Below are 27,414 nucleotides of genomic sequence, written 5' to 3' on the forward strand. Positions count from 1 at the left end.
CACTATCCATTGTGTCATTCAAGCCTTTCATTCTTTTCAAAGATTTTATTTATTTGACAGGCAGAGATCACAAGTAGGCAGAGAGGCAGGCAGAGAGAGAGAGGAGGAAGCAGGCTCCCCGCTGAGCAGAGAGCCCGATGTGGGACTCGATCCCAGGACCCTGGGATCATGACCTGAGCCGAAGGCAGAGGCTTCACCCACTGAGCCCCCCAGGCGCCCCCTTCATTGTTTCGAATGCCCTCCATGCACCCATTCACTTTGGCCACCAAAGAAACTCTGAGCAGCTGGTGGGGTAGGGATTAAGTATACCCATTTTAGAGATATGAAAACTAAGGCTTAGACAGCCAATGACACTTGTCCAAGACACACAGAGAGACCAGGACAGACCCCAGCCATGTCTCTGACAGCCGTGAGGCAGAGATTTTCTTCAGGGAATCACGGGGCCGAGGGTGGTCAGACGGGCAGGCGCAGTAAAGTAAGAAACGGGATGAGACTGAAGTTGTGGTTTGCGTCTACGGTCGAGAGGAAGATAAACGAGGCTGCCGAGCGCTTCTGCTATTATTGCTGTTTGCTCTGAGCTGGTAGGTCTAAGTGGCAAGGCCATGGCTTTCATAGGTTTTGGGTACAGAAGAATACTGGCCAGCAGCGAGACTATGGGAGCGCGGACAGCTACACTATGGGGAGGAATGAATTCTCCTTTTCTCCTCCGAACCCCACGCAGCGGCCTTTCCAGAGCTGTGAATCAGCCATTCGAGGGGAAAGAGGGGAATAGAAAATTAAATATGATTTATGCTTTGCTAATTGAAATCAAATACAAAACTCCATCTCCTGTGAGTTGCAATGCTCACGTTCAAATAGGGCAGAGGTATTATTAACCTGACTCTTTGAGCGGGTTGACTTAGCTTTTCTGGAGAGGAAATAATTCTTTTGTCAAGTTCACCCACTGAAGGGGACACGGTTTACCGGCTCACTCTGAGCCACGAGGATCAAGCCAGAGTAGGCACTGCAGGAAATAGACCTAAAGCATGTCAAGTTTGCATTTCTTTTCCAAACCATGAGCTCTCAACCATACAGCCATACAGACCCTTAAGACAAAAGCCGTCAAGCTCTCAAGGCTTCGGCCTCTGCCTGATTTCTCTGGAGAATTTAAGCCTGCTGCTGGACGCGGGATTTTATATACTTTAAGGGGAGCGGGCAGGTTCCCCGTTTTATTTTCCAGGTGAGTACGGCCTATGAAGTCGGCTCACCCTATTAGAAATGGATTTGCTTCTCCTATTTACTTGAAGACCCGTAATGACTAGGCTGCTTTTTAAGCAGCACTTAAGGTGTTGATGTTCTGGGTTTATGGGGACGGAGAGACAGCCCCGGAGATGGAAAGCGGAAAGGGAGTGTAATTGAGGGGCTGAGCCGAGTGCGTCCACCCGGGTTAGAGGAGATGAGGGTGAGGCCAGGCTGGTGTAATGGTCCTTCTCAGCTGGTAGAAAAATATCTTTAAAGCCTTCTTGGAACCAGATGCTTCTTTGACTGTCTACGTTGTGAGATCACCCCTTACCTAGTTCCCACTGAGACCATGTTTGTCCCAGGAAGCCGTGGCTCTGGGGGCCACGTCTCTTGGGAGCAGTCCCCACATAGGAACACAAGAGGGCAAGACCGAGATGCCGGGGCAAAGACAGACACAGCAAGACCTGCTTCTAGCTGTTCTCAATCCCAGCTCCCGTAGGAATGTTTTTGAAAGGACAGGTGCCTCAACTCCGTCCCGGAGCTCTGGATTCCACAGGGAAGTGTGGTCAGGGGTGATGGTCCGGAAGCTGTAGCCCGAGAAACCCCACAGCTGCCCCTGAGGGGAAGGAGGCCCCCATCAGCCCCCAGAACTCTGTTCTGAACCAGCGGGCCCTGTCTTCCTTCAAAGAGATGGGTTCGTGGGTGCCTGTGTGTGTCTTCTTGTGCTTTGGTGGTGAAGGCATATTCGTTGCCTTTGGTTCAAAGACCACTTTCTTACCTGACAAAAAATCATCTGGAAGGTTGTTTGAGTCTAGTGTACCCGTCCACCGCTTGCTGGGATGAGTTAAGAGAAAGCTGCACTCCTTCGAGTCACCTCCTTGGTGCTGTTTGGAGGATTATCTGGCCGTGCAGATAGAAGCCCCTGGAAGATTCTCTAACCTGGGGCTTTCTGGCCACACGGGGAGCAGAAGGGATGGTCCTGGAATGTGAGGGTGCGGCGGGGGTTGGGGGTGACCCATACAAACACACCATCGAAGCCCATCAGTCGGGTTGCATTAAGCTTTATAACAACACAGTTTTCATTTAGCAGGAGAAATGAGTTTAATGACAGGTGAACAGACTTAGCTCCCCCCACTCATACAGATTTCCAAATTTACTGGAACAGTTCCTGGTTTTAGAGATCTGTGAACAAGCGCTTGGTGTCAAAGGCGGCCTTTTAATCAAATCAAAGTAACGGGAAGGGACACGTGGTTCAGCAGCCCTTAGTGGGGGTGTCCGCAGACAGCCCCGGCCCTCCCCCGCAGCCGCAGGCTGGATGAGAAGACCGGCCCCGGAGGGGGTCGACACTCGGTCACTGCCTCATTGTGCCATCTCCGAAGAGAGTAAGGGAAGCATCAGATGACCGTGAGGGGGACACGGGACAAACAAGATCCCCTGTCGGCTGTGTTGCTCAGGATTACCCATAACGGAAGACATGCCGACTCTCTGGTCCTTGCGCCTCTCAGGACCACAAGGGACAGAGCCCACCCCAAAAGCCTTCCTCAGAGCTGTGGTGTTGAGGGTCGTCACCTACGGAGACCTCCCATCGAAAGGTCTGGCCTTCACGGTCACCCCCCGAAATAACATTTATCTCTCCCAACCACAGCGCTCAGAACTCAAAGGCAATCACACGGCCCCGAGGACAGGCGCGCAGGCCTGATTCTTTCGTGAGGGCCTATGCCAAGCTTCACACAGCCCAGGACCCTCCTTGGAGGGCTCTTGGAAAGAAGGCTTCTAAAGGTGTCAGCTTTTATTTTTTTTGTTTGTTTTGTTTTCCGGTGAGGACCGTGCATGCCTCTGCCTTCATAGGGGAGGAGGGACGTCAAAGGGTTGTGGGACGAGACCTTGAAGGAGGAGGCTAGAGACATCGCAGAGAAAAGGGACCTTGCTCCCTGGGAGTCCTGGAGCACTCAGCCACAAGTAGCATTCTGGAGAGAGGCCAAAGCGAAGGTTTGTACAGAAGAGGCTGTGCCAAAGGCAGGGCTAGGACTTGGGCTCCTGCAGTGGCCAAAGTAGACCTTCCTTCCTCTTTTCTTTCTTTTTTTTTTTTAATCACTTAAAGAAACATTCCTGGCATGGTCTCTGACCTTGACGGCTATTTAACCTGTCTTCAGAATTAGCAGAAGACAAGAATGAACTGTGGCTCCTGGTGGCCATCGGGTCAACCAGATGCCGCTGCCCTGGCAAACCCAGTGCCTCCACGAGGATGCATGGGACGCGTCCCTTTGCCTAAGCCTGCGGCACTGGAAGCGATCCCGGGGGCCAGAGGGCGGGGCGGGGGGGAGCTACTGGGCACTCCAGTGGGGCTGAGGCTGCGGACCCGCTGGGGGCTTCAGGACTCCGGGAGGAAGCCTCCTCGACTCCTCACTAGCCTTCCCTCTGCTTCTCTGACTTCACTTGTCACCCTCTTCCCGTTCCCACTGGAAGTCTTGACCAGTCATTTGGTAAAACATCATGTTGAAGGGTTTGTAGAATTTCTGCAGTCTGTGGATCACCTCGGGGTCGATGCGCGGATGAGTCCGACCTTTGCTCTTGCCTAAGCATCTTGGGGCACCGCTGTCTTCCGGCTTCTTTAGACAAGGGAACCCCTTGGTTTTGTTGAAATAGAAATGTTTTTCAGTCACGACGCGCTTGAGGCCTAGGAAATCCTGGACTTTGGCCATTTCCCCAGCAGGGTCCACTATGAGTCGCTCTCCGCTGACAAAGAGGATCTGGGAGAGCGGGAAATACTGGAGCCAGTTTTCCAGGTGCAGAGCGTAGATCCCTATCCGGATGGCGCTCCAGGAGGCGTCGATCAGCCCTAGGGTCCGGTTTTTGAAGGCCAGCACCTCGAAGGTGGGGATCTCGGGTTTCTTGGACAGCGTCTGGGTGTAATCCGAGATGGCCCTGGTCACGGGGTTCCTCACCACCACGATCAGTTTGATGTCCTTGGCCATGGCGTGGATGCGCTTGGGGGCCTCGCTGGTCACAAAGTAACTCGGCGTCTTCTCCATGGTCACCTGCCCGTCCAGAGTCTTGGGCATCACGTTTCTGGAAGAGGAGAGAAAGGAAAAGAGCCGTCACCCCCTCCAGAACCGCTTCGACCAATCGCGCACGACGGGCGACCGCCGGAGCTGCGTGGACAGCTACAACAGAAAATTCGCTGATAAATCCCAAGGATTCTTTCTAACTCTGTCCCACTAAGGCTCTGATTATGGTCTGGTCAGGAAAGGCAGCAGAAGGCTTCCGCCGCCATCCTCGGGAACCTCGTACACCTGGGTTGGAGTGCTGCCCTATCTCCTACTAGTTACGTCCAACCGAGATACACTCTTAATTTCTCCGTGTATGAGTTTGGTGTAATGTCTGAAGCAGGGTAATGACAGTACTTGCTTCACACTGCAAAATGAGGATTAAGGGAGATAACACTTGTAAAGCATTTAGCACAGAATTGGGCACGTGCAAGAGCTTAATAAGTCAAGGGTATTACTAGTGTCGTAGCAGCTTTTGGAGAATGTTTGAGAGCCCCAAGAACTCAAAGATTATCTAGACCAGGGGTTGGCCAACTACTCCCTGCTTCTCTCTCTCTCTCTTTTCTTGACTAGATGCTAAGTCTGGTTTTTTTTTTTTTTTAAAGATTTTTATTTTTTTAATTTATTTGACAGACAAAGATCACAAGCAGGCAGAGAGGCAGGCAGAGAGAGAGGAGGAAGCAGGCTCCCCGGCTGAGCAGAGAGCCCGATGCGGGGCTCGATCCCAGGACCTCGGGATCATGACCCGAGCCGAAGGCAGAGGCTTTAACCCAATGAGCCACCCAGGCACCCCCTAAGTCTGGTTTTTAATCTCTAAACGGATGGGGAAAAAAACCCAACATAATAATAACATTTTGTGATGCATGAAAGTAAGAAATTCAGATTTCCATGCCCATAAATAAACCTCCCCTGGAACATAGCCACATTTCCTTACTGTCCCTGGTCGCTTCGGTGTGACAACAGTGCAGCTGAGTAGCTGCACCAGGGGCTTGAAGACACACAGAACCAAGTGTATTTACTCGCTGGCCCTTTAGGAAAACCTATGCTGAGCCTTGACCTGGTCCAAAGGCCATCGCTGTGCAAGTGAAGGAAAGAAGCCCAGAGACAGGACCCAGATAAGCTTCATGACCCGACCCAGCACAGTCACGTCCTTCCACTCCCCTCTGTAAAATCCTAAAGCAAGTTCAGAACAAGAACTACATACAGTGTGAACCCACCTAGCATGGGTCTGGTTCTAGAAATGGATTCTTCTTGACCTTGCTCTGATGAGGAAAATCTGTGTTCTGAGGGGGCCGACGGATCCCGCAGGGGAATCCCAGTCCCGGCCCCAGGGCCACTGCAGACTCTCCCCTGCCCTGCTGGCCGCAGCCACACGGGTAGCAGAGATGGACGTCAAAACGTACCTAACAGCCCCCTTGCTGGTGCTCGGGCTCAGGCCGTGAGGGATTGCTCTCTTCTGGGCCTGCTAGCGTGAAATAAACTCCGGTCTTCCACGGCCTCCGAGGCCGCTCCAGTTTTTTGGCCAGGATCTGGTCTGCGTTGCGTAACATTTGGCTCCCTGACCGGGAAACCCAACCGCACCGGCCCATTGTTGCCGCTGGTCTGGGGGCCGTGACGGTGATGGGACGAGGGGTCGGGACGGGGGGTCGGAACGGAGCAGGCGAGGCCTGTCTTATCTTCAGCGTCTCCCACCTGGTCGCCTCCGACGGGCCCCGAGCCACTGTTTCCAGTGGACTCCAGGAGACTCGGCAGGGGAGGACCTGGTCCCGACGCCGGATTCCAGTAAGGCCCGCGGCCATAGGACCGGTCAGACCCACCCGTCGGGGGGGGGGGGGGGAGACCGATCACCTCCAGGAGACCTCCAAGGTCTCACAGGCAGGCCTTCCCAGGGAGGGAGGTCCTTCAGGTCAGAAGCCCCCGAAAGGGAGGACAGAAAGGAATTCACAGGTCAGGGCCTCCCGGGGGGCGGGGAGGGGGCGCGGACTGTAATGGCTTCGGTGTGGCTGCGTGAGGGGACGGGCGGTTTGACCCGGCTTGTCAGAGGGGCTGAGTCTGTGGCTCCACGGTCTTGAGACTACGGAGTCTGAGTGGGCCCCGACCTGCTTCCCTGGTGACCTCATAGGCTCTATGGCGAGCCCTTCGGGGTGCCAGTCTGCAGTTTACACGGACTCGCTATGGCCAAGAGGCCCCCAAGGAGGGCGGACCGGCGGGCATCTGACCGGTCTGTCCCAGCAGGGGCAGCCCCCCTCTGTGTGTGTCTGCGCCACTGCATACCGGGACATCACGACGGGATCAGGGCAGAGAAACCTACGGTCCGAGACTGTATGGTCAACGTTTCAGGAAGGGGTTTTCAGAGACTATGGCGTTAAGATGCCTCCCGGCAAATTGAGTTAGAAGGGCCACCTTTAATGTCGGCTGGCCTTCAGAAGGGACACTGGATGTCCCAACGGACCGTCGAGTGTGACAACTTGTAACAGGAGAACCAGGACACCACGACCAGTTTCTGCACATTGACTCCTGGCTAGGAATTGCCCAGCACCCTCCCCTTGCAACAGGCAGGGACAGGCCAGGGTCTTACTGGCCTCATCCGAGCGGCCCAGAAAGACAGGCAGAAGCCCCCGCTCCACAGACCCCAGCCGGAGACCCCACGGCTAACCTGACCCCGCCCCTCCATACGCCCCGAAGGCTCCTACACGTGCCCCCCCAGTTCCAGACACTCCACTGCCGCTGGTCTCACTGTGCTCCAGGCCCAGAGGGTCCCCTTTGTCTGGGACCAGCAGCCAGGCTGCACCCCAAGCCGGGCCAAGTACCCTCCAAATGCCAGTCCAAGAGAAGCGAGACCCCAAGAGGCACAGTAAAGACAGGACAGCCCAGGCCGACCATTCCATGCTGTATCATCAACCTTTCTCCACCACCGACCCCCTCAGAGGGACACACGGGCCACCTGTTCATTCTGGGAAAGGGTTTCAGAGTGGCCCCGTTGGCAGGTCTGTAAGGCGGAGAGGCCCCAACCACGGAAAGGGGGGAAAAGCCAGAGCCTCCTTGGCCAGGATCAATGTGCCTCCGGTAAAGACAAGGGGACCTTATAGGCCTTGGGGAAGACTGAGGGGAACTGAGCCGCCGCCGCCTCGGCCCCGGGGGCCGATGGTCAAAATAAAAATAGGGGCCAACCAGTGACTTCCAGGGTTCATACTGGGGCCGAGCACTCTGCTGTCATCTCCCCAGCGGCCCCTTCAGCAAAAGGACTGCAGCCATCCTTGGGCCACGGGGACGTGGGGGATACAGCAGCCCTTGGGCCAGGCTCGTCAGTGTAAATTCGGGGGCCACAAGGTCCGACCTGGATTCCTTTATCTACCGGATTACCCCACCCCGCTCCTGGGCTGAGATCTACTCTCCAGGCTTGGGGCTCAGATAAAGTTTGAGCCCACTGGGCATACCAGCCTCCGATTAAACCCAAGGCTCAAGGAGAGCAGGTCTCTAGTACTAGCGATTACCACACCAAGAAAAAACGGAGGCTATTCCGCGCCCAGGCCCAGCCAAGTGGCCTGCCGGAGTTCAGGTTCACCTACAGTAGGGGCTGAAGACAACCCAACTGGACTCGCCCAGAATCAGCCCCTATCACTGCTAACTGATCCCGGGAGCCCTACCCCAGAGACAAAGGCAATGCCCCCTCTGACAAAAAGCTAAGACTGGTATTCGAGAACATCTGGCCAGACTTAAAGGCGCAGGTACCCTGATCGAGTGCCAGTCGGCCAGGAATACCCCAGTTATGCCAATTATGAAGCCAGCAGGGGACATCGACCAGCCCGAGACCTGCGGGCCATCAACAAGGTAGCCGTCTCCCTGCACCCAGTGGCCCCAAATCCATGCACCTCCTCCAGGATGTGGACGACCTCCTCCTCGCCAGGGACGCACAAGAAGACAGCACAAAAGGCGCAAAGGCCCTCTGAGGGCTCCTGTCAGACTCGGGATACTGAGCCTCAGGGAAGAAGACACTAATCTGCCAACAGGTCCATTACCTTGGTTTCCTCCTTACCCAAGGGGGGAAAAAGCCTAGGTCAAGAGAGAAAAAAGTCATCACCCCCTTGCCACAGCCCCAGATGAAAAAGGGCCGACGAGAACTCCTGCGGGGCTACAGGACTGTGCCGCATCTGGATTCCGGGGCTCTCGGCAAGAGCAGCACCCTGCTGTAATCTCTTAGGGGGACTGAATCGAGAACCCCCGGCCGGACTGGAAAGCAGAACCAGCCCTCACGGGGATGAAGGCTGTCCTGGGCCGGGCTCTAGCCCTGGGCCTCCCAAACATCGAAAAACCCTCGAATCTCTGTGTCCATGATCAAGCAGCGCGTGGTTACTCACCCGGACTGCTGGGCCCCGACACCGGCCATGTACGTATCTGTGGAACCGACCGGAGCCCGCAGGGCGCTCGCAGCCACAGGCCTACTTGGGACGCAGACAAGCTCGCCTGGGACAAGAACTTAACCTCAAGCTCCCTCCTGCAGTTGGACCCTCACGAACACCCAGGGGCACCGCTTCCTGCCCAGCTCTCGGCCTGCCCAGCACCAAGGGCTCCTCTGCGAGAACCCACGGGTCACCCTGGAGTCGGTGAGGACATTAACCCCAGCAACCTTTCTCCCCACGGAAGAGGGGCGACCCGAGCACAGCTGCTCCGAGTCACGGATGGAGTCTGCGCGAGCGTCCAGATCACGGGATCGAGCCGTGAAGAATCCAGAGCTCACGCAGTTCAGCGACGGCGGCAGTTGCCTACAACAAGGTGCCCGAGAAGCGGGCTGTGCAGTGACCACGACCACTGAGTCCTAGAGGCTAAGGCGTTCGCAGCGGGACGGTCGGCCCCGCGGGCTGCACTCTGCGCCTCCGTCCGAGCCCGCACCTGCCGTGAAGGCCAGCGGGTCAGCGTCCACACTGACCCCGCCCCGCCTTTGCTCCTGGGCCTGTCCAGCGGGCCGTGGACAGGGAGAGGGCCCTCCTCGCTGCCGCAGGAAAAGCTACCCCAACAAAGAAGGCAACAGAAGCTCCTCGGGGCTGTCTGACTTCCAGAGGATGTAGCAATCCTGCAGGATCCCGTGGCCGGTCTATGCTTGGCCCCCTGCGGGTCCATGGCACCCCGGGACACTTGGTTACTCTACTTCCAAACTCCGTGTCTGGGGCGCCTTCCAGAAAAGTCACATCAGATTGGAGATAAAGAGAAAAAGACAACTTCAGGCCCCGGGGGCCGCCCCCAATAAATGACAACAGTGCACCCCTGAACGGCCCCAATCTCCTTAGTGTCCCAGTGCACCCCTTCCAGGCCAGAGACTCAGTCCGGGTCAGAGACAGGAAAAGGGACCCCCTCGGACCACAGTGGACGGCGCCTCACTCTGTGGTGCTCACCACGCCTTCTGTCCTTAAGGTCTCTGGTGTCACCCCGGGGTCCACCGCTCCAGAGTGGAAAAGCCCATCACGAGGACGAGAAGCCGCACCAGTGGAAGGTCCGGCCAAAGCCCCCAGACCTGCTGCGGCTTCGCCTCTGACCAGACCCCACCGGCGGACGGACCCCTGTGTGCCTGGTCCGGGGTTCCCACCGGCACCATGTCCCTCCTCCCGGGGTCGGACTCTACACTGCTGCCCCTTCTGGCTGGGCTTTCCCGCAGAGACTTGCCATGCTGTTGTTGATCGGGTGACCCTAGGGTGTTGTCCTGCCCTTACCTGTCCCCTGGGGACGGACTAGCCCCGACGGCGCCCTCCAGCTAAGGTCGTGGCCCCCACTTGCGCTGGCCGTCCGCGGTCTAATGCTAAGTGCGTTTCACTACGGCTTCGCCCACCCCGGCCAGGCCCGGTCTTCTGCCACCTGGTGTGTCGCTCCTCCTCGCCGCCTTCAGCCTGCCCGACCCGGCCGCGGGGCGCGGACACCCCCCAGAATCAATCCCGCTGGCCTGTCCGCCTCCTGCCAGATCTCTCAGTCCCCCCGGAGCCACACGCCGCGTCCATGGAAACGTCTGGCCGCCCTGACGCTCCCCCAGGGCCGTTCCCCTTCTCGTGCACCTGCTGGCCGTGTTGGGAGCTGCCCTGGGCGCCACCGGCCTGGAAATGTCAGGGCTTCTGTACCGGGGGCAGCTCAGCAGCTCAGGGCGGTGTTCCCGGCCTCGCTCAGCCCGGCCCTGCGGGGGGGTCCCCGAAACTCCGACCCAGGGGCAGGAAGGAGTGAGTCCTGGGGGGGGCACTCCAGCACGCGACTGTGGGGTTCCCTCTCACAGGGGTCCCGGGGTCCGGCCCCCTCGTCGGCCCCCTCCTCCCGCTCCTCCTCACAGCGGCATTTGGTCCTTGTGTTTTCAACGTCCTCACCAGGTTCCTCGCTGCACAGACCGCCAAGGTCAGACTCTGTTGCTCCTCACTCCCTACCGCCCCGTAAATAATGAAGATCTCGCCCTCTCAACCAGGTGTCTAAGCGGCACCCAGGGGGCAGTGATAAGGCTGGCCCATCCATAAGGGGCATCCCAGTCCCGGCCCCAGGGCCACTGCACACTTCCCCTTGCTTCACCGGCCAGCCCTAAGAGTGACACAGATAGGGCAGGAAACATGTATCAAGTACCCCTCTTGCCTGTGCTCGGGGCTCAGTCCGAGAGAGGACGCTCTTCTGAACCCGCTAGCGTGAAATAAGCCTCTGGTCCTCCAAGGTCTCCACGTGTCGCTCGTTTTTTTTGGCCCGGATCCAGTCCACGTTCTGTAACAGCTCCTCCCGAGCTTGCCCAGGGAGCCTGTGGCCGATCACACACCACGTCTCTCGGTGTCCTTCCCCAGCGTGCATCCCCACGCCTGCCCCTCCGTCTGTGTCCCCTTCAGAGTGGCCTTGGTCCCGTTTGGGAGCCTCCAGTCATTAAAGGGATCTTGATGCTGTTGCCCCCCAGTCCCAATGTGACAGGCCTATCAGTGCTAAAAGAGGCTGGGGATCCTAGGACACAGTCAACCTGCTACAGGCACAGGTAGACCGAAGTTAATCGCCGACAAACGTGTTGTACCTGTTGGTAAGCGGCCATCTGCCACCATGTGCTCCATTAAATCTGTGCACTTCTGAGCCCTGCACCAAAGTGGTCTATTTAGGATTACACAAGACCTCTTTGTTGTGATGACATGCTTTTAAATGTCTCAGCTAATAAAACTTAATTCAGACGAAGATCCCTTAGCTTCCCGCACCATAATTAAATTTATTTACTATCGCGTGTGTGGAGAAAAAATGACTTTTCTTTTATCTCTAATTCACATGCTCTGTCAATAATTAATTGCTACTGGGTTTTGAGCCTTCTTGGCAAGCACTCTTATTCAGCAAGAGGAATCTGCCTGGTAGAGAGCTTCACAGAGAGTCGGCTGTGGTTGTCGTGTAAGGGTGGGACGGCCAGAAGTCTTCCGATCAAAGCGATCACCCCAGCCGTAGTCATGCCCATCTTGGACTCACATACTCTCCCAAGTGGTCTGAACATCTCCACGTGCCTGTTTGGCTCTCGCCAGATTTGAACCGTCTCATTTGGAGGGGCAGGGCTCGGGAACGCAGAGCCTTTCGGGGTCAGATGTGTAGGACTTCCTGACTACGCCTGCCACAGAGAAGTTGACACAACCTGAATTTACTCTGAAGTCTGGAAGCCCTCTAGAACGTGTCCTTACCCCACAAGGAGCCCCAGGTTTCTCATCTCAAAAAAAAACAGAGCTAAGCCAAGTCCCTCCCTTCTGGGATTAGCACGAAGATCAGATGTTGTAGCACAGGTAAACCACTTAGCAGGGTACCCGGGGAACGCCAGAGTCTTTAAAACCTACATCAGGTCCACAAGACCTTCGGCATGGCAATGCTCAGAGAAAAACAAGGAAGAAATACTCCTATTTGACCACATGGCCCGAAACTGAACAACCGGAAGAAAGAACGGGGGGAGGGGTAAGGGGTGTTCTCGCTCACGCCCGTGCCACCAACCACACGTCCTGACCTGGAATAAGGGGTGTTCTCGCTCACGCCCGCGCCACCAACCACACGTCCTGACCTGGAGGCTGCTGACAGACGAATGCAGCCCAAGTTCAAGGAACAGGCTCATGTCCCACTTCTGTTTCAGCTGGAGAGATACAGTCTCTTAGTATAAAACTCATGCCGCATTATGAGAATATTAAGCAAGCAAGGCATTTTGATGCCCAAAATACCTGAAGATAGGTACTTGTACAGGGCCCTAACCAGATTTTTACGGTTTCACATATACGGTTGTTTGCTTATTTCATGTTTATTTTTCCTTTAGTGCCAGAGCAGCTGCTGGGTTTTCCTCATTTGTTCTCTGCCGTTCACGTCTCTTCTTAGACCTCCGCGCTGGGTCTTCACGATGGGCGCCTTTCTCAGTCACCTCCGTCACTCCGGCTAATTGCTACAGTCTGTCAAGACACGTGAGGGATCTCTCATCTCTACCTGAAGCATCTCGGGGGAGATGGCCAGTGAGTGCCCCGCGCCGTGCTCAGTGCCACAGGGAGCGAGAGGGGGGTGCCGGGGAAGGCAGAGGGGAGCAGAGGGGTCTAGCACGGGGGCACACGCGGTGAGACCATCTCATGGGCAGTATGGGCAATCTGTTCTGCCTCTGGGAAGTAGCCCTCCCCCTTCCCGAAACGGATTCCACACCAGTTATAGTCCGTCCGTCCGTCCGTCCTTCCTTCCTTCCCAAATTCCTTTTCATTGCCATAGTCCTTGCTAACTACCGGTGTCATAGACCTTAGCACACGGTGGTAACAGGATTTGTCCCCCAGCCCTTCATGGCTAAGTCTCAGTCCCTCAAAGCTGCAGACAACGTTCAGTTCGCCCCCGAATCCCTCAGGTCTAACCCAGGGCCCGCCACATACGGCAGCCGCGCCCTCCCTGTGTGGGGTCGGCGGATGAATCCATGAATGGACCAGGAAAGCCTGATCCCTGGATGTGAGGACTGGGGCGCAGCTCGGAGGGCACGGCCCCTCTAAGTAGGTTTTCCACGCATGGAGGGCTCGGCATTGAGTGCGTTCTGTGCCATCCTTGCCTGAAAGACCATGCACTGCCGTGTGGACCATATGGTGAGAAAACACCGCATCTGGGCTTGGAACAGCTCGTTAACAGTATCTGGGGTGCTCAGAGCAGCCGTGACATCAACGTCAACACACAGTCCTAAAGCGAGAAGCGTTCTGCGAGATCACACATCTGCTCTCAGAGCCCCCAGTGTTTATAAGCCGCCATCCAACGTGCTCGCCCTCCCCGCCCCACTCCTGCTGGAGGTGGGGGCTGCTTTGCAGAGCACAAGCCCAGTGTGAGCGCAGGTCAGCGCCCGGGGGCCTCTCCAGAGACACCGATAACCAAAGTTACCACATACCAGTCACGGAGGGCTCGCTCCCGGCTGTGCTTTGTGATCTGAACCCAAAGTCTGATGCTGGACCCACTTCTCTAAGCACTTTCAAGTCACTGGACTCTCCAGCCTCGCTGGTTAAGCGCGCAGACTCCAGACCTTCCGAGTCTGGATCCACTTACTTATTAGCTGTGTGACCCTGGGGGAATGACTTAACCCTGGTGATCTGTGTCTCAGTCTCATTATCTGGAAAGCGGGCATCGCACTACTGAGATCCATCTCAGAGGCATTTTATGAAGATGAAGTAAGTTCACATCGAACAGAGTCCCTTATATGGAGAAGGTTCTCAACACGTTAGCTGTGAACATTTCAACACCTCTCTTAAGGTGACGCACCTGTTCTTCCCATTCTAGAGATCCAGGAACTGAGGCCCGGCGAAATGGATTTGTTTGCCCAAAGTCACAAAAGTGGCGTTGAAATTCCGTCCCAGATCTGTCTCGCACCACAGACAGCCCGACCTCCTCGCAGTTGCCTGACCATGCTTAACGCAACTAGAGAGACTAGGCAAGGTTACAGGACTGGCCCAAGGTCACTTGGGTGGCAAAGCTGAATGTTAAACTGAGCCTCATTATGTTATGTTGTAAAGGTGGGCTGTCACTGACTTCCCACTGGGAGTTACAGAAACCCAGGCCAGAATCCCCAGAAATTCTTGCCAGATCAAGCTACATCGTTCAATTTGTGATATCTCTCTCTGGGGACTCCTCAATTGAAGCACATGGATACCATCATGAACGCCGAGGGAGAAAGCAATCACCCGTGTTAGATATAAAGTGCCCATTCTCTCTGGAAGGGTCAGTGGCAAAGCTTGCCTTCGGCTTGCCTGAATTGGAGATATGTGAGCAGCTCACACGTTCCCAAATGCATTTTCCTGGGGAACAAATGGCGCATAAATTAGCAATATTTTCTGAGCCCTCCTGATGAACTGTAACCCAAGAGAACGGTGGTTAGAGCAAGGGCACGAGGTAGGGCTACTTCTTCCGCATTGGGGGAAGAACTCACTTAGGAAGTCAATCGACTCCCACTGCTTGCCAAGCCCCAAACAAAGTGCTTCCCCACGTTGTCCTGCTTAAAACTCATAAATACTATAGGATTCTCGGAACCCGCTAGAGAGATGTGTACCTGGAGAGCCAGGGTGACCGAGAACCCTGTCCCAGGACACACAGGCCAGACTATGTGCTGCCCAGTTCTCTTGGGAAGTCCACTGTGCTTTTTAAGCCCAGATTCAGGAATCCTGGAAATCTCTGAAAGCGGATATTCAAACCATTTGGAAACTACCAGTCTTATATAAAGACCCAAGAAAAGCAGGCTGCCCTGGGGCCAAATGCCTATCCGTCAAGTTGAAGCCCAGAAAGCAGGGATCTTGAGTTATAGCTCAGACTTAACAACTAGCTTGCTGAATGAATTGAGGACAGGGATTTTCTCTCTGGACCTGACCATGAAACAGGACTATGTTAGTAACACTCCTTGCGTTAATCCTATCGGGTATTTACTGGTGCTTGTTATGCACTAGGTGATGGGTATACACTGATGACTAAGCCTGCCTGGGACCTGCCCTCCCGTGGACCGACGGGAAGTTCTTTGAAGGAAAGGTCTCGATAGCCAAGTTTGGTCTGTGGTTCAGATGCGACCTCTCGGTTGTGGGCAGATGTCTCCTTCCTCACCGAGAGATCCCCACCAAGTCTTGGCTTTACTCCCGCAGGCCCACGGGGGTGGGGAGGAGGAGGAGGAGACGGGAGGTGCGGGCAGAGGAGAGGAAGGGAGGAGGAAGAGAAGTAGCAAGGAATGCCGGAGATCAGAGAGGAGGGCGGAAATAAAGACAAGAAGGAAGGACGGAGTGAGTTAGGAGGAGGAGGAAGAAGGAGGAAGGAGGGTTTGAAGATACACAAAGAACTTAAGTCACCAGGAAATAAAAACGGGGAAAGTTTTAAATGGCACATGGCCACATGGTTGGGAGTGGGGGGAGCAAACCCAGGTCTTAGGCATTTTTGTTGTTTTCAAGTTTGGGCCAGGCAGGCGCAGCTGTTCTAGGATTAGAAGGTTCAGGATGGTCTTTGTCAGGGAGGCAGTAAGAGCATAAGCGATACTGAAGCAGGAAGAGAGGGCCGATCCCCCTTGTTCCCCATGTTCTCAGTGAACCAACTGAGGCCCAGAAAAGTTCCGTGCCTTCACCAAGATCACACAGCTTCTCTGTGGCAGGGTTGGGATTTGAAACCCAGCGGAGCCTGTGGTCCTCACCACTCTTAAATACGATAAGGAGTGGACAGTCCAGTGTGGAGCTAGAGCCTGGAGCAGGGCATAGGCTATCAACCTCCAGTGGCGAAATGAAGGTCCAGTAGGCATGCTTACCCAGAGAGAACGCCAGCGTAACAGTTGATAAGGTCTTGAGATGCGGTGGGACATGGGTAGGATTTGGGAGAGAAATTTTAAGGAACTTCCTCCTAATGGCTTTGATATTCCCAATGTCACACGACTGGCGGCCATTCGCTAAACTTGAGGGCCTTGGGACTGCGATTATGGGACTCCAAGCAGATGGGGATGGATGATCTATTAATAATTGACGAGCTACAGTGACCTATGGAGAAATTAGCCTGGTTTTTGGTTTATTTTTGGTTTTTGGTTTGGTTAATTTTGGTTTATTTTGGTTTTTGCCCTGGGAGACTCATCTGGAAGAAAAGGCAGGGAATTCATTTCTACCCTCACCCCCCCACACACCAATCACCCCCCCACACACACACGTCCCTTGGTCCTTGGGTTTCAAGAAAGGTTTTTATTCTAATACAAATTAAACTTGACTTGAAACCCATATGACGAGTCTGAACAAAAGTCCTCTACTGGTCATTATTCAGAGCCACCTGTGACGTGTTTTGGAAGGCAGCCCAGGGTCCTACGGGACACGTTTTTGATGACATCATCACACATAAATAAGGTGAGAGTAGGATGTCCACAGACACCAGGAACCAGAAAGGGGAAGCAAGGGGCTAGGAGAACATGTTCCACTCCCAGAGGAGAATTACTTGGGAACAGATGCTCCTTTCTCCCTTTGGGGACTGCCAAGTGCCGTGAACCACATGGGGTACCACTTGTCCCCGAAGATCAAAAGTGAATGACACCACATGCACTAAGTCCTTTTGGGGCCTGAGACTCAAGACAAACCCAAACTGAACAAAGGAAGACCCCTTTCCGGCCAGTTCCAGTTGGACTGCAGGCTGACACACGGGCTTTCAGAGGTCGTCAGTCTCCCCCATGAGTGAGACGACGCCACGGTTTTTTGTTGTTTGTTTGTTTAGTGTGTTTTAATGGTGTTTTCACTCCCTCAGTAGACGGGAGTTGGTCACATGGATTATTAAGGTCCCACCATGCGTGTTTTTGGATCAAGCCCCAAAGAGAAACTGGCTTGGCAGAGTGAGGGCTCCGAGCTCTTCCCTGGAGCTCGGAAGAAGACTGTGTGTCCTAGGCGTGACAACTGCCTCTGCAGGGGGTGGAGAAATGCCAGTCTATCCGAGAGGTTTGAAGGTCTTCCCTTGGATTTCTTTTTCTTTAGATTTTATTTATTTGAGAGAGAGAGAGAGAGAGAGAGAAAGTGAGAGAGAGCATGAGCGAGGAGAAGGTCAGAAGGAGAGGCAGACTCCCCATGGAGCTGGGAGCCTGATGCGGGACTCGATCCTGTGACTCCGGGATCATGACCTGAGCCGAAGGCAGTTGCTTAAGCAACTGAGTCACCCAGGCGCCCTTCCCTTGGATTTCCATATTGATCTCTTATCCTATAGCTGTTTCTCTGCCCTGGATCTGAGTTTTGGAACCTACTTATCCAAGTAATAACAAGCATACTATTTCCTGTATCAGAGTCATACACAATTAGTGTTTCTTCACTGAAGAAAGCCAAGATCACCGTATTGAAACAAATTTTAGCCAAAAAGCAAAAGAAAACTCTCCATTTGTGTGTTGCCAGACACTGTGCTAGAATCGGGAAATAAAACCAAGAGCAAGATCTTGCCCCAAAGAAGTGGGCATTTTTTTTTGAAATAATAAGAATAGTTTAAGAGGTCTGTCCTTGTCTCTGAGAACTCACAGACGTGCGTGAGTTTCGGGTTGGGAATCACTGGTGGAGGATCCGCTGAACCCCAGCCCTCCCCACTCACCTTCCTTCAGAAGCTTTGCTAAGTGCATGCTCATCCTGACGAAAAGGGGTGGCCAAGGGCTTCACTTCGGGGTTCCATCTCTAAACCACACCTGCTCTGAGCAAACCCATCGTCTTTGATCCCCAGTTCCACCTTCTTTCAATGGGAGTGACATCTACTCGCTCACAGGAAGAGGTGATCAGGCATCCTGGCAGAGAGAAACAGTACCTAGCGCTGCTTGCTGCTAGTGGAAGGCAGCACACAGTGGGTGCGGAACAAATCTGTTTGGTGAGCCAGCGTAAGACAAAGGCCCTGCCCCAACTCCTTATCTGTATGTAGGGGTGCCCAACAGATGCACCCCTACATAAAATGATGACGCAGGCACTGAAACCCACCTCGCAAGGAAACAATGAGGGGTGGCCCCCCAAAGTGGCCAGGTTCTGCCTGGCACTGTGGCTTCCCAAAGTGGTTGGGCACCTCAGGGTGGCAAAGAGAAAAAAAACTCTAGTAATTCACTGGGATATATGCCCCAAAGACCTGTTGGATGCCCTTCTCTCTCTCCCTGTTGTCCCGGACTTCTGCAGCGCCACCACCCGTCTTTGGCACCCATGAGCCCACCATGGGACGGAAGTGAACTTGTTCAAATGGTTTGATCTAGAGAACATATATGGACAGAAAGCAATCCTTTAAAATGATTCAGCTTGATGCGTGCGTGCGTGTGTGTTTATATGAGATTTTTATTGATCTGGTTTCTACTTCATATGTGGCATCTACAGGGACAGGGAAGTCCTTTGTAATACCCCTCACGCCCGTGGGTTGGAGGCACGGTTCTGAAGTCTAAACCACTGTCTGCCTATGACCTCGGCTTCCAGCAGCTCCCCTGCCTCACAGCCGCCCCTCCAGCGCTCCCTCTTTTATTATTGGACCATCCCGCCCCGGAGGTTCTAAGACGAGATGTTCCCCGACTTTGAATCCGTGAGCTTCGGGAGCACACTTCACCTGCCCCTGCCCGCGGTTTCCGCCCAGAGCGCCCCTCTCCGCCACGCTATTCACACACGTTCAAAAGCGCCCCACGGCAGGTCCTCACGTACCAACCTCCACCGGCTGTTTTATGGTATTTTCTTTCCTCGGGCTCAGCGTTTCAAAGGGCAGGTGCCACCATTAAATGATGATTACGGAGGTGTCAGCGTGTCTGCACTGGGGCCCCGCACGCGCGATTTTAACAGACGGTGACAGGAGAGGGGGTCCTCCCGGGAAGGCTGCCTGCCAAGTCTCCCCGCCTCCCCCTGCGCTCCCAGCTGTGCGACGGCTCAGCCCTGCCCCTGGGAGGCTGCCAGCCTCCTTCCTGCTCACCGGCATCCTGATGCCGATCCAAGCCCCCCTTGCTATGCCTCCCCTATGCGGCCTCTAGCCGTGCGGGCCGCCGCAACCCAGAGTGACCGAGACGCTGCGCTCTGTGAAGGTGGGGACCCGTACGCCAGGTTTTCATTCCGGTCTTGCCTTTCCTGGGACCACCCCTTGCTTTGTTCCACCTGCTTCTCAAGACTCTCACCTGAGCCCTTGGAGGTCCCATCATCACCTGCTTGCCTAGAGTACCACTGAATTGTCGGTTTGTGGCTGGGCCTCCTGAGCCTGGTGCTGTCCCTACAGGGAACGTCCCCCAAGCTGCTGGCAGCAGACGCACCTGCCACCTGCCTTCCAGGAGTCTGGTTCTGCCGTCCTGCCTCTAAAAGACTCTGGAAGACCTCCAATTCCTCACTGTACGGTGGAGATCATAAGTAAGACCCACTGCAGAGCCTGTTTTATGAGGATTAAAAGGGCTGGTGCTTTATGAGGCTGCTGTAGATAGAATGTCTGTGTTCCCCGGCCCCCCCAATTCATGCACTTGTCCCTCACAGCCAGTGTGATGGTGTTGGGGGGGTGGCCTTTGGGAAGCAGTTAGTAATGAGGGCGAGGTTCTCATGAATGCGATTAGGGCCCTTTTGTTTGTTTATTTAACGAATGTATTTATTTGAGAGCCCGAGTGGGGACAGGGACAAAGGAAGGGAACCCCAAGCCGACTCCGCGCTGGGCCCGACACAGGGCTTGACCTTCGGACCCAGAGACCCACACAAGTGCTGCTGAGTGCTGCTGATTCTGCACGAAGCCCGTGTGCTACACATTCTCAGAGAAGCCACCTAGGACCCGTGCGCGTGATGAGATCACCCCATGTTTACATCGCGTGCATCCTTAAAATGAACTTGGCTTTTGCACATAACACGTCCATGCTCCTTCCTACTGATCCGAGGAACCTGGTCAGCTAGAGGGGTAACACTCAAAGCACTTGCCTGCGACTAAGAGAGGTTGCTGAAGGCAACTTGTCCTCTTGGTGACAAGAACGCAGCCCAGAAGCCCCCTTTGCCCGGCGCCGGGCCTGGACGGGAGGGCAGCCAGCCTCCTCTCCAAGCGCCTCGGTCAGAGCCTTCCATGTTGTCCTTGAGATCTCTCCTCTGAAGCTGCAGCCCCACATCAAGATCTCCAGCTTCAATGATGATAAGTACAATCATAAATTAATTAGTGCTTCCCACTGTGCCTGTATTTAGATCCGACTTTCACAGCTTGGGGTGCACGAAATACTAAACAGATTTTCCAACCAATCAATCTGATCATACAGCAGATGGAGAAATGACAGATAGGAAGGAAGACCCGCATACACCTAGAGAGAGGTACGCCAACAGGGCGCCTGGTGGCTCTGCCGGTTAGGCGTCTGCCTTCGGCTCAGGTCATGATCTGGGGTCCTGGGATCAAGCCCGGCATTGGGCTCCCTGCCCAGAGGGAAGCCTGCTTCTCCCTCTCCCTCTGCCCCTCCCCCCAGCTCATGGGGTCTCTCTCCCAAATAAATAAATAAAATCTTTTAAAAAAAGATATACACAAACATGCATAGACTCTAGTATGAGGAGGGCAGATTCTTACATTATCAGTCATTCCTGCACACTAGTCCCCTGCAGGGTCTCTTTCTGCCTCTCTGCCTGTCTCTCTCTCTCTCTCTCTCTCTCTCTCTCTCACACACACACACACACACACACACACACACACCTACATACTCCTATAACTGACTCCTACTTATTCAGGTTTGGGCTTAGACATCACGCACTCAGCATAACCCCCTTCCCCAGGCACCAGCTCAAACTACTCTCCTTCATGCCAGCCACTTTCGTTCGCATCATCCGGTTTATCTATTTATTTATTTATTGTTAAAGATTTTATTTATTTATTTATTTGACAGGCAGAGATCACAAGCAGGCAGAGAGAGAGAGGAGGAAGCAGGCTCCCTGCTGAGCAGAGAGCCTGATGCGGGGCTTGATCCCAGGACCCCGAGATCATGACCTGAGCCGAAGGCAGAGGTTTAACCCGCTGAGCCACCCAGGCGCCCCGGCTTATTTATTTATTTTTTATCTGAAATTATCTCGTTTATGTTTATTTTCTCCCACCCTGTAAAGACTGTCCTCCAGAAGCGAACAAGGTCCAAAGTAGAAGGCCGATTTGGCGCTGTCGTGTGGGGCCGTGTCCCCGTATGTCACACAGGTGGGAATCCAGCCGTCAGTGAGTGTTTGCTGGAGGACGGGGCAAGGCCAGGAATGACGGGAGGAGGAGGAGGGAGCCGGGTGGAAATAAGGAAAGGAAAAATACAGGAAGGGAGGGAGGAAAATGTGCCTGAACAGAGGCACCGAATTTCCTCCGATGCCGCCCCAGCAGGTCCCGCGGCAGCAGCTGCCACCAGCCCACCGGCCCGGTGGGCCGCACCCCGACTCCCTCCGGTCAGGAAAGCCCCCGCCCCGCCCCCCGGCTCAGCCCCAGACCTGCTTCCTCCCCTCACTCATCCCTCAGCAGCCCAATCCCTTAGACAGCCCTGTCTGCGGCCTCCGCTTCTAAAACGGATTTTAAAACTGAAGCTGTCCTTCCCACCAGTCCTCCGGCGTTCCCGGAGCCCACAGTCCTGGCCTCTCAGCCACACTGAGTGGGAGTGAGTTTTCCAAAGCTTATGTTGGCCGAGAGGGAAGGAATATGGCACGGTGGTGAACACAGTGGACTCTGGAACCACGTGCCCGGCTTCGGATACGAACTCCGCCCCTTGCAGACGGTACTGCACAGCATTCAACCTCTGTGTGCCTTAGTTTCCCCAGCTACAAACGGAGATTTCAGTGAGAACAAAAGTATTTCATCGACCCTATTGAGGATCATGCATGGAATGAAACACAAGCCCACTTCATAAATCCATATGAATTTTAGCTATGATTTTTATCCTTGTTGTTATATCATTCCTCTGTTGAAATCATTTTGATCAACTCTCATTCTATTAACAAAAAAAAACTCACTCCCCTCTTTGTGGTCTCTAAGACTCTATATGTCTCTGCATTCAATCCCATTTGCTCACGGTCCTAGCACTGCCGGCCCTCTCTCATCCCCAGCACTCCAGATTCCCTGCCCTTCTGCGCTGGCTCTGTCCTCATCCTCTCTCGCTGCTTCCCCAAGTCCCTGCATAGCGGGCTTCTTCTCACTATTCCGGACTTGGATTAAGCGTCTGGTGCTGAGCTGTCCAGTGCAGAAGCCGCCAGCCCCACGTAGCTACTGCAGTGGAAATTAACTAAAACTAAATAAAGTTGGGGACACCTGGGTAGCTCAGTCGGTTAAGCATCCGACTCTTGATTTCAGCTTAAGTCTTGTTCTCAGGGTCATGAGTTTGGGCCCTACATTGGACTTTAAAAAAGTCAAAGATGCAAGTCCTCAGTGTTCAGTAGCTATGAAAGGCCCGTGGCTGCTGCCCTCGAGGTGCAGACAGAGTATGTTCCAGGATCACATAACATTCTATCTGACGGTGCTGGTCTGGTCCATCAGCGATGCTGGCTGGGACATCTACTTACCACTTAAAAGTTCTCTGTCAGAGAGGCTTCCCTGGTCATTCTACCAAAAATAATGCCAGTCCCGAGTCCCTTTCTATCTCACTCCTGCTTTTTCTTCACTGCACTTTCTGACATTGGTCAAGACCTACAATTATCTACTTTGCTTACATGGTTCACAGGATGGCTGGTATCTCCCCAGCTGGAATTAAGCCTCATGATGGCAGAATTGTGTCTTATTCTTTAGGCTGTCTATCTATCTCTCATAGAGCATGGTACGTAATAGGTGGTTAATAAACAAGGAATAAATGAATGGGCTTCTTGGATATGCACATTCACGTTTTCACTCACATATACACCCATTTCTTGCACCCCAAGAGGCCAGAGCAGGACAAGGGAGGTGCCAGAAGGTTTAATCTGATGCTAGGCAGGTTTCCATCTTCTGGCCACCAGCTGGTGACAAAGTGGGAAAGGCTTAGAAGCCTTGCCCACTGAAGATGTTGATGCCAACCCTTGCCCCTAAAGCAGAAGCAGATAGACACGGCGAGACCTCTACCATGAAAAGCACGTGTACTATGGAATCACCCATCTCCAGCCTCTGGAAGGGTCAAGCAGAGGAAGAGTGGGGTCTGAACTGATGGGTCAGATCTAGAGCTGGAGTCAGGGAGGAACTCAAGGATGAAGACTAGGGACTGGAGCTCAGTGCGGGGCTCGGTCTGTTCCCTCCTCTAAGTCAACCACCTCCCCGGAAGCTCCATTCTCTGGAGAAGAAACAAGTAGCACTCTCTGGTTGGTTTGTGGCTGTGGGGCTTGCTCACAGTATCTCCAAAATCTTCTCTGCGAGTTCTATGGCAAATGGACCAAAGCCACAAAGTCACCACACCAGTGACCCCAACTCTGGAGGAACATTCAAAGTCCTTGGGCGCCCACAACGGGGGGGTTCCGACTCAAATGGTCTAAGATGGTGTCCGGCCATTGGTATGATCTAAAAGCCCTCCAGGGGATTCTAATGAGCAGCCAGGATTTAGAAACATATCAGTAAACCAAATCCCTTGAAAGACAACAGCACATCTGTCCCATCTCTGCTACCCCAGAGGACAGGGCAGGGAAGGAACCGGGACTGATGTGGTTCCATGAGTAAACAGATGAACAGACCCATGGACAGATGTGATGCTTAGTAAATGTATGCATCACCATGACTGGACTAAGGGATGCTCAGGCAGAGGGTAAAGCGTTAGTTCTGGGTGTGTCTGGGAGGGTGTTTCTGGGCAGGATGAGCAATGACAGAGCAAAGAAGATCTGCCCTCACCAATGCAGGCAGAGGAAGCCAAATCTGCTCATTTTGTCTGTCTTTTGCTCTCAGACCTGGTCATCCAGCCTCCACACTCAGACTGGGACTTACACCACCAGTTCCCCTGGTTCTCAGTTCTTCAGGCTTAGACTAAATTATACCACTCACTTTTCTGGTTCTGCCCCTAAAGCAGAACCAGTTAGACACGGGTTGGCAGATCATGGGATTTTTTGGTCTTCGTAATCCCAAAAGCCAATTCCTATAAAAGATCTCGCCCCCGCCCCAGTCTCTATATCTGTGTATCTATCTGTCCGTCCGTCTATGTATCTATCTACTATCCCATCCCCTGCTGGTTCTATTTCTCTGGAGATCCCTAATACAGGCAGATAAATGAATGAACCAATAAGTGAATGAGTGAAAAAGCACTGTGATTCACACATCCTGATAACCTTGAGTATCTCTCAATCTCTGGACCTCATGCTGCTATTTCTGGATATCCACTAACATTCTTGTTATCATGGATTCAATATTTTTCTTTAAATGAATTTCATCCTTAGTTGATTTAATAAATCTGTTGAAAACAGAAATTGTATGTGACTACCTTGAATCGAAAAACAATTACAACTGCTGGGCAGACTGGCTCTAGGACAGCTCCTGGTCATCCCAACTCCTGATATTTATGCCTTTGTGTAATGTCCACACACTGAGCATGACCAAGACCAGGGACTTGATTCCAATCAACAGGATTTGGCCATGGGGATGTGATATCACTTCCATACATCATTGCAATACACGGTAACTCCCATCTTGTTAGTAGACCCTCTCTACTGGCTCTTACTGGGTTCAAGGAAGCAAGCCATCATAGGGAGTGGTCTCTTTGTCAAGAAACAGAGGACACACTCAAGTCAACAGCCACAAGAAGCTGAGATCCTCAGTCAACAGTCCACATGGAACTGAACCCTGCCAACCACCACACAATTTGGGGAGCCATCCCCCCCCATTGGGCTTCAGATGAGACATCAGCCCCCGACTCTGCCTACCCTGGACTGTGAGTCTTAGATCTCCTTTTTGATAAAGGAAAATTGCCAATGATAGCTGTTTTCCATTGGGCCTCCAACTGCCAGATGAGAAGTACATCTCACTCAGGATAAGAATGTCAGCACTCCCAGTGACCCCAGCAGATGGAGCCCAGAAATAGAGATGGCCTCTGCCAGAGTCCCTGTCACACTTAAACGCTGCTGGGAGATCCTGTCTTTCCTCCATTTCCACTATTTGGGTTCTAGCCACAGGACTGGGATTTTCTGCCCACTTTTTTTCAAAACGTTCTATCTCATCGCTATCAAAGAGGTACACTGTCCCTAGTCTCTTTCAGTGAGGCTGTGCATATTTTCCCAGACTTCTCTCTGGGGTTGGATTCAGAGTCTTAGCCAGCAGGTTCTAGCCCTTAGGGGAGGGAGGATCAGGAAGAGCCAGGTCCAGGGTTTGGGATCTGTGCTGCTGGGTGGAGGGGAGCGGCACGCAAGAAGTCATGGCCTCCGTTGCATGTCTCATTACATCGCCTACAGGCTTCTTCCTCTCACACCTACCCCCAGTTGTCCTGCAATGATGACCAACATGCTAGGAAAGTCCCGCTTTTGGAGAATGCATTCAGGGCGAGTAATTATCCCTTTGCTGTTCCTTTTTACACTCCAACCTGGACCTTCTCATTGTAGCCTTGGCAAAGTGAGAGGCTTTTGCTGAAAGACCACAGGGAAAGACCACCCCTCAGCTGACCATGGATCTCATCTTCTGCCTGGACCCACACTGCCTGCTCCACAGAACTTCCGTCCTGTTCCAGAGCTCAACGCATATTTAATTAATATACTGTCTTGGTGGAGAGCCTTCCTCTTCCCTTGCCAACCTCTGTGGATAAGTTCTCAGTTAGCTTCAAACCCATGCACCTTGAGTTGGAGTAGACAGGCTTCTCTGATCACCAGGAAATGAAATGTTTCCCTTTCTACATCCCAACGGCTGGCCTGGTGCAGAGGAAAACAAACACCACTGCCTCCTCTCTGGGCAGATGTGCCCCCTCCACCCTCCCAGGACTCCCTCCACATCTGCCTTCCATCACGCCAGTGCTCCTGCATCACCATTCTTGCGGCTTACCGCCCCTGCACAGAGCCCTGGGTGAAGCCTTATTTTGGGTGAGTGTGCACATATCCATGCAGCCTTCTAAAATCTGGGTTTTCTACTCAATACTACTTCTGGAGCTCTTTCCAAATCAGCACACATCTCATTTAAAAATGACTGTTGCCTTTAATGGCCTAGGCCAACTCCTATTTATTCCGTCATTCTTTGTAGAGGGCCCTTTAGTGGTCACAAGTGTTCTATGAGGACAGATAAGGCTGAAGTGAGCCTCCTTGAACATGGACTTATTCGAGTGTTTCCTTAACACAGCCCTAGAAAAGTTTCATCATTTCATGGGAGTTTGTGCATAAAGGTTTTAATAAATACGGGCATACTGCCCTCCATGGAGGTCATGTTAAATTATGTGTCTATTCACAAAGTGAGAGGTTCCCATGTCTCCTGACCAGCTCTTAAAGGTACTGAACATCTTACTTTCAGCAAATCTTGTCCCTGCCAACCATCCTCAGGACTCAGCTCACATGGCCTGTTGTCCCCACAGTGAAGGGACGCTCGCCTCCTCTGGTCTCCACTGTCCTGGGGCTTACTCTCTGTTTCCATCATGGACCCACCGAGCCATACGGCACATGTATTTCCTTGCTTCTCCCCTAGACTGTGAGTTCTTTGGGGAAAAAGGCCGAAACACGAATCCCAGGAAAAGTTGGCTTGGCTGGACTAGATTAACCACCTGCTTTTTCCGGATGCTATCACATGTCTTCGCCAGGAACCCTTGTGCCCCCAGCAGCACCAGGAACAGGAGGAGTTTCACAGGAACTTTTCGCATTGAGAATTCTTTGCGTGCAAAGAATTTCATGTGGAAATTAATGTGGTTGGGTGCAGTTGAGCAGAGAGAGGAGAGGGACAAAACTCAAAAGAAAGGTCTGCTGGCAAGAATAAATATTAGCCAGGTCCAGCTGACCCCTGCCTTTTAAGCTCCTCAGTGAGGAGTTTTATGTTCTGGCCACGGTCCCACCGTGTGCCCCCTGCACCCTGCATTTAAGCCTCTTGGAACATCCTGCCATTTTCTGGGTCCATGAAGATTTTGTCATTCTTGGATTTTACAGATGATGTTCCAAGTTCCTGAAATGCCCTTACTTTTGTGCCCACTCTTTAGGGCAACTCTCATACATAGCATGTCTGAGTCGAAGCCCTTCTCCTTGGTGTGGCTTCCCCTACACATACACATATATGCACTGTAAAAATGAACACACAGGAACCCCAAAGTTACTGGTGTCTGCGCGTAGCCCCCCACCATCTCAAACCCTGCCGAGGTGCTGTGCCAGAAGGATGCATGAGAGGGAGAAAGGGG

General features: G+C 53.4%; 1 protein-coding gene across 3 annotated transcripts in view; it reads right to left on the minus strand.

The window, feature by feature from the left end:
* Positions 1–3,602: 3,602 nt before the first annotated feature.
* Positions 3,603–27,414, minus strand: part of HS3ST4 (heparan sulfate-glucosamine 3-sulfotransferase 4) — a 388,551-nt gene continuing 364,739 nt past the window's right edge. For 2 of the 3 annotated variants that reach the window (XM_082714706.1, XM_082714708.1), the window contains exon 2: positions 3,603–4,290. In XM_082714706.1, the coding sequence (XP_082570832.1) occupies positions 3,654–4,290 (637 nt within the window). In that variant the 3' untranslated portion in view covers positions 3,603–3,653. The remainder of the gene's footprint in view (positions 4,291–27,414) is intronic. The other variant, XM_082714707.1, reaches the window with a different exon arrangement.

Source organism: Mustela nivalis (assembly GCF_964662115.1).
Source record: "Mustela nivalis genome assembly, chromosome: 19".
Taxonomy (NCBI): domain Eukaryota; kingdom Metazoa; phylum Chordata; class Mammalia; order Carnivora; family Mustelidae; genus Mustela; species Mustela nivalis.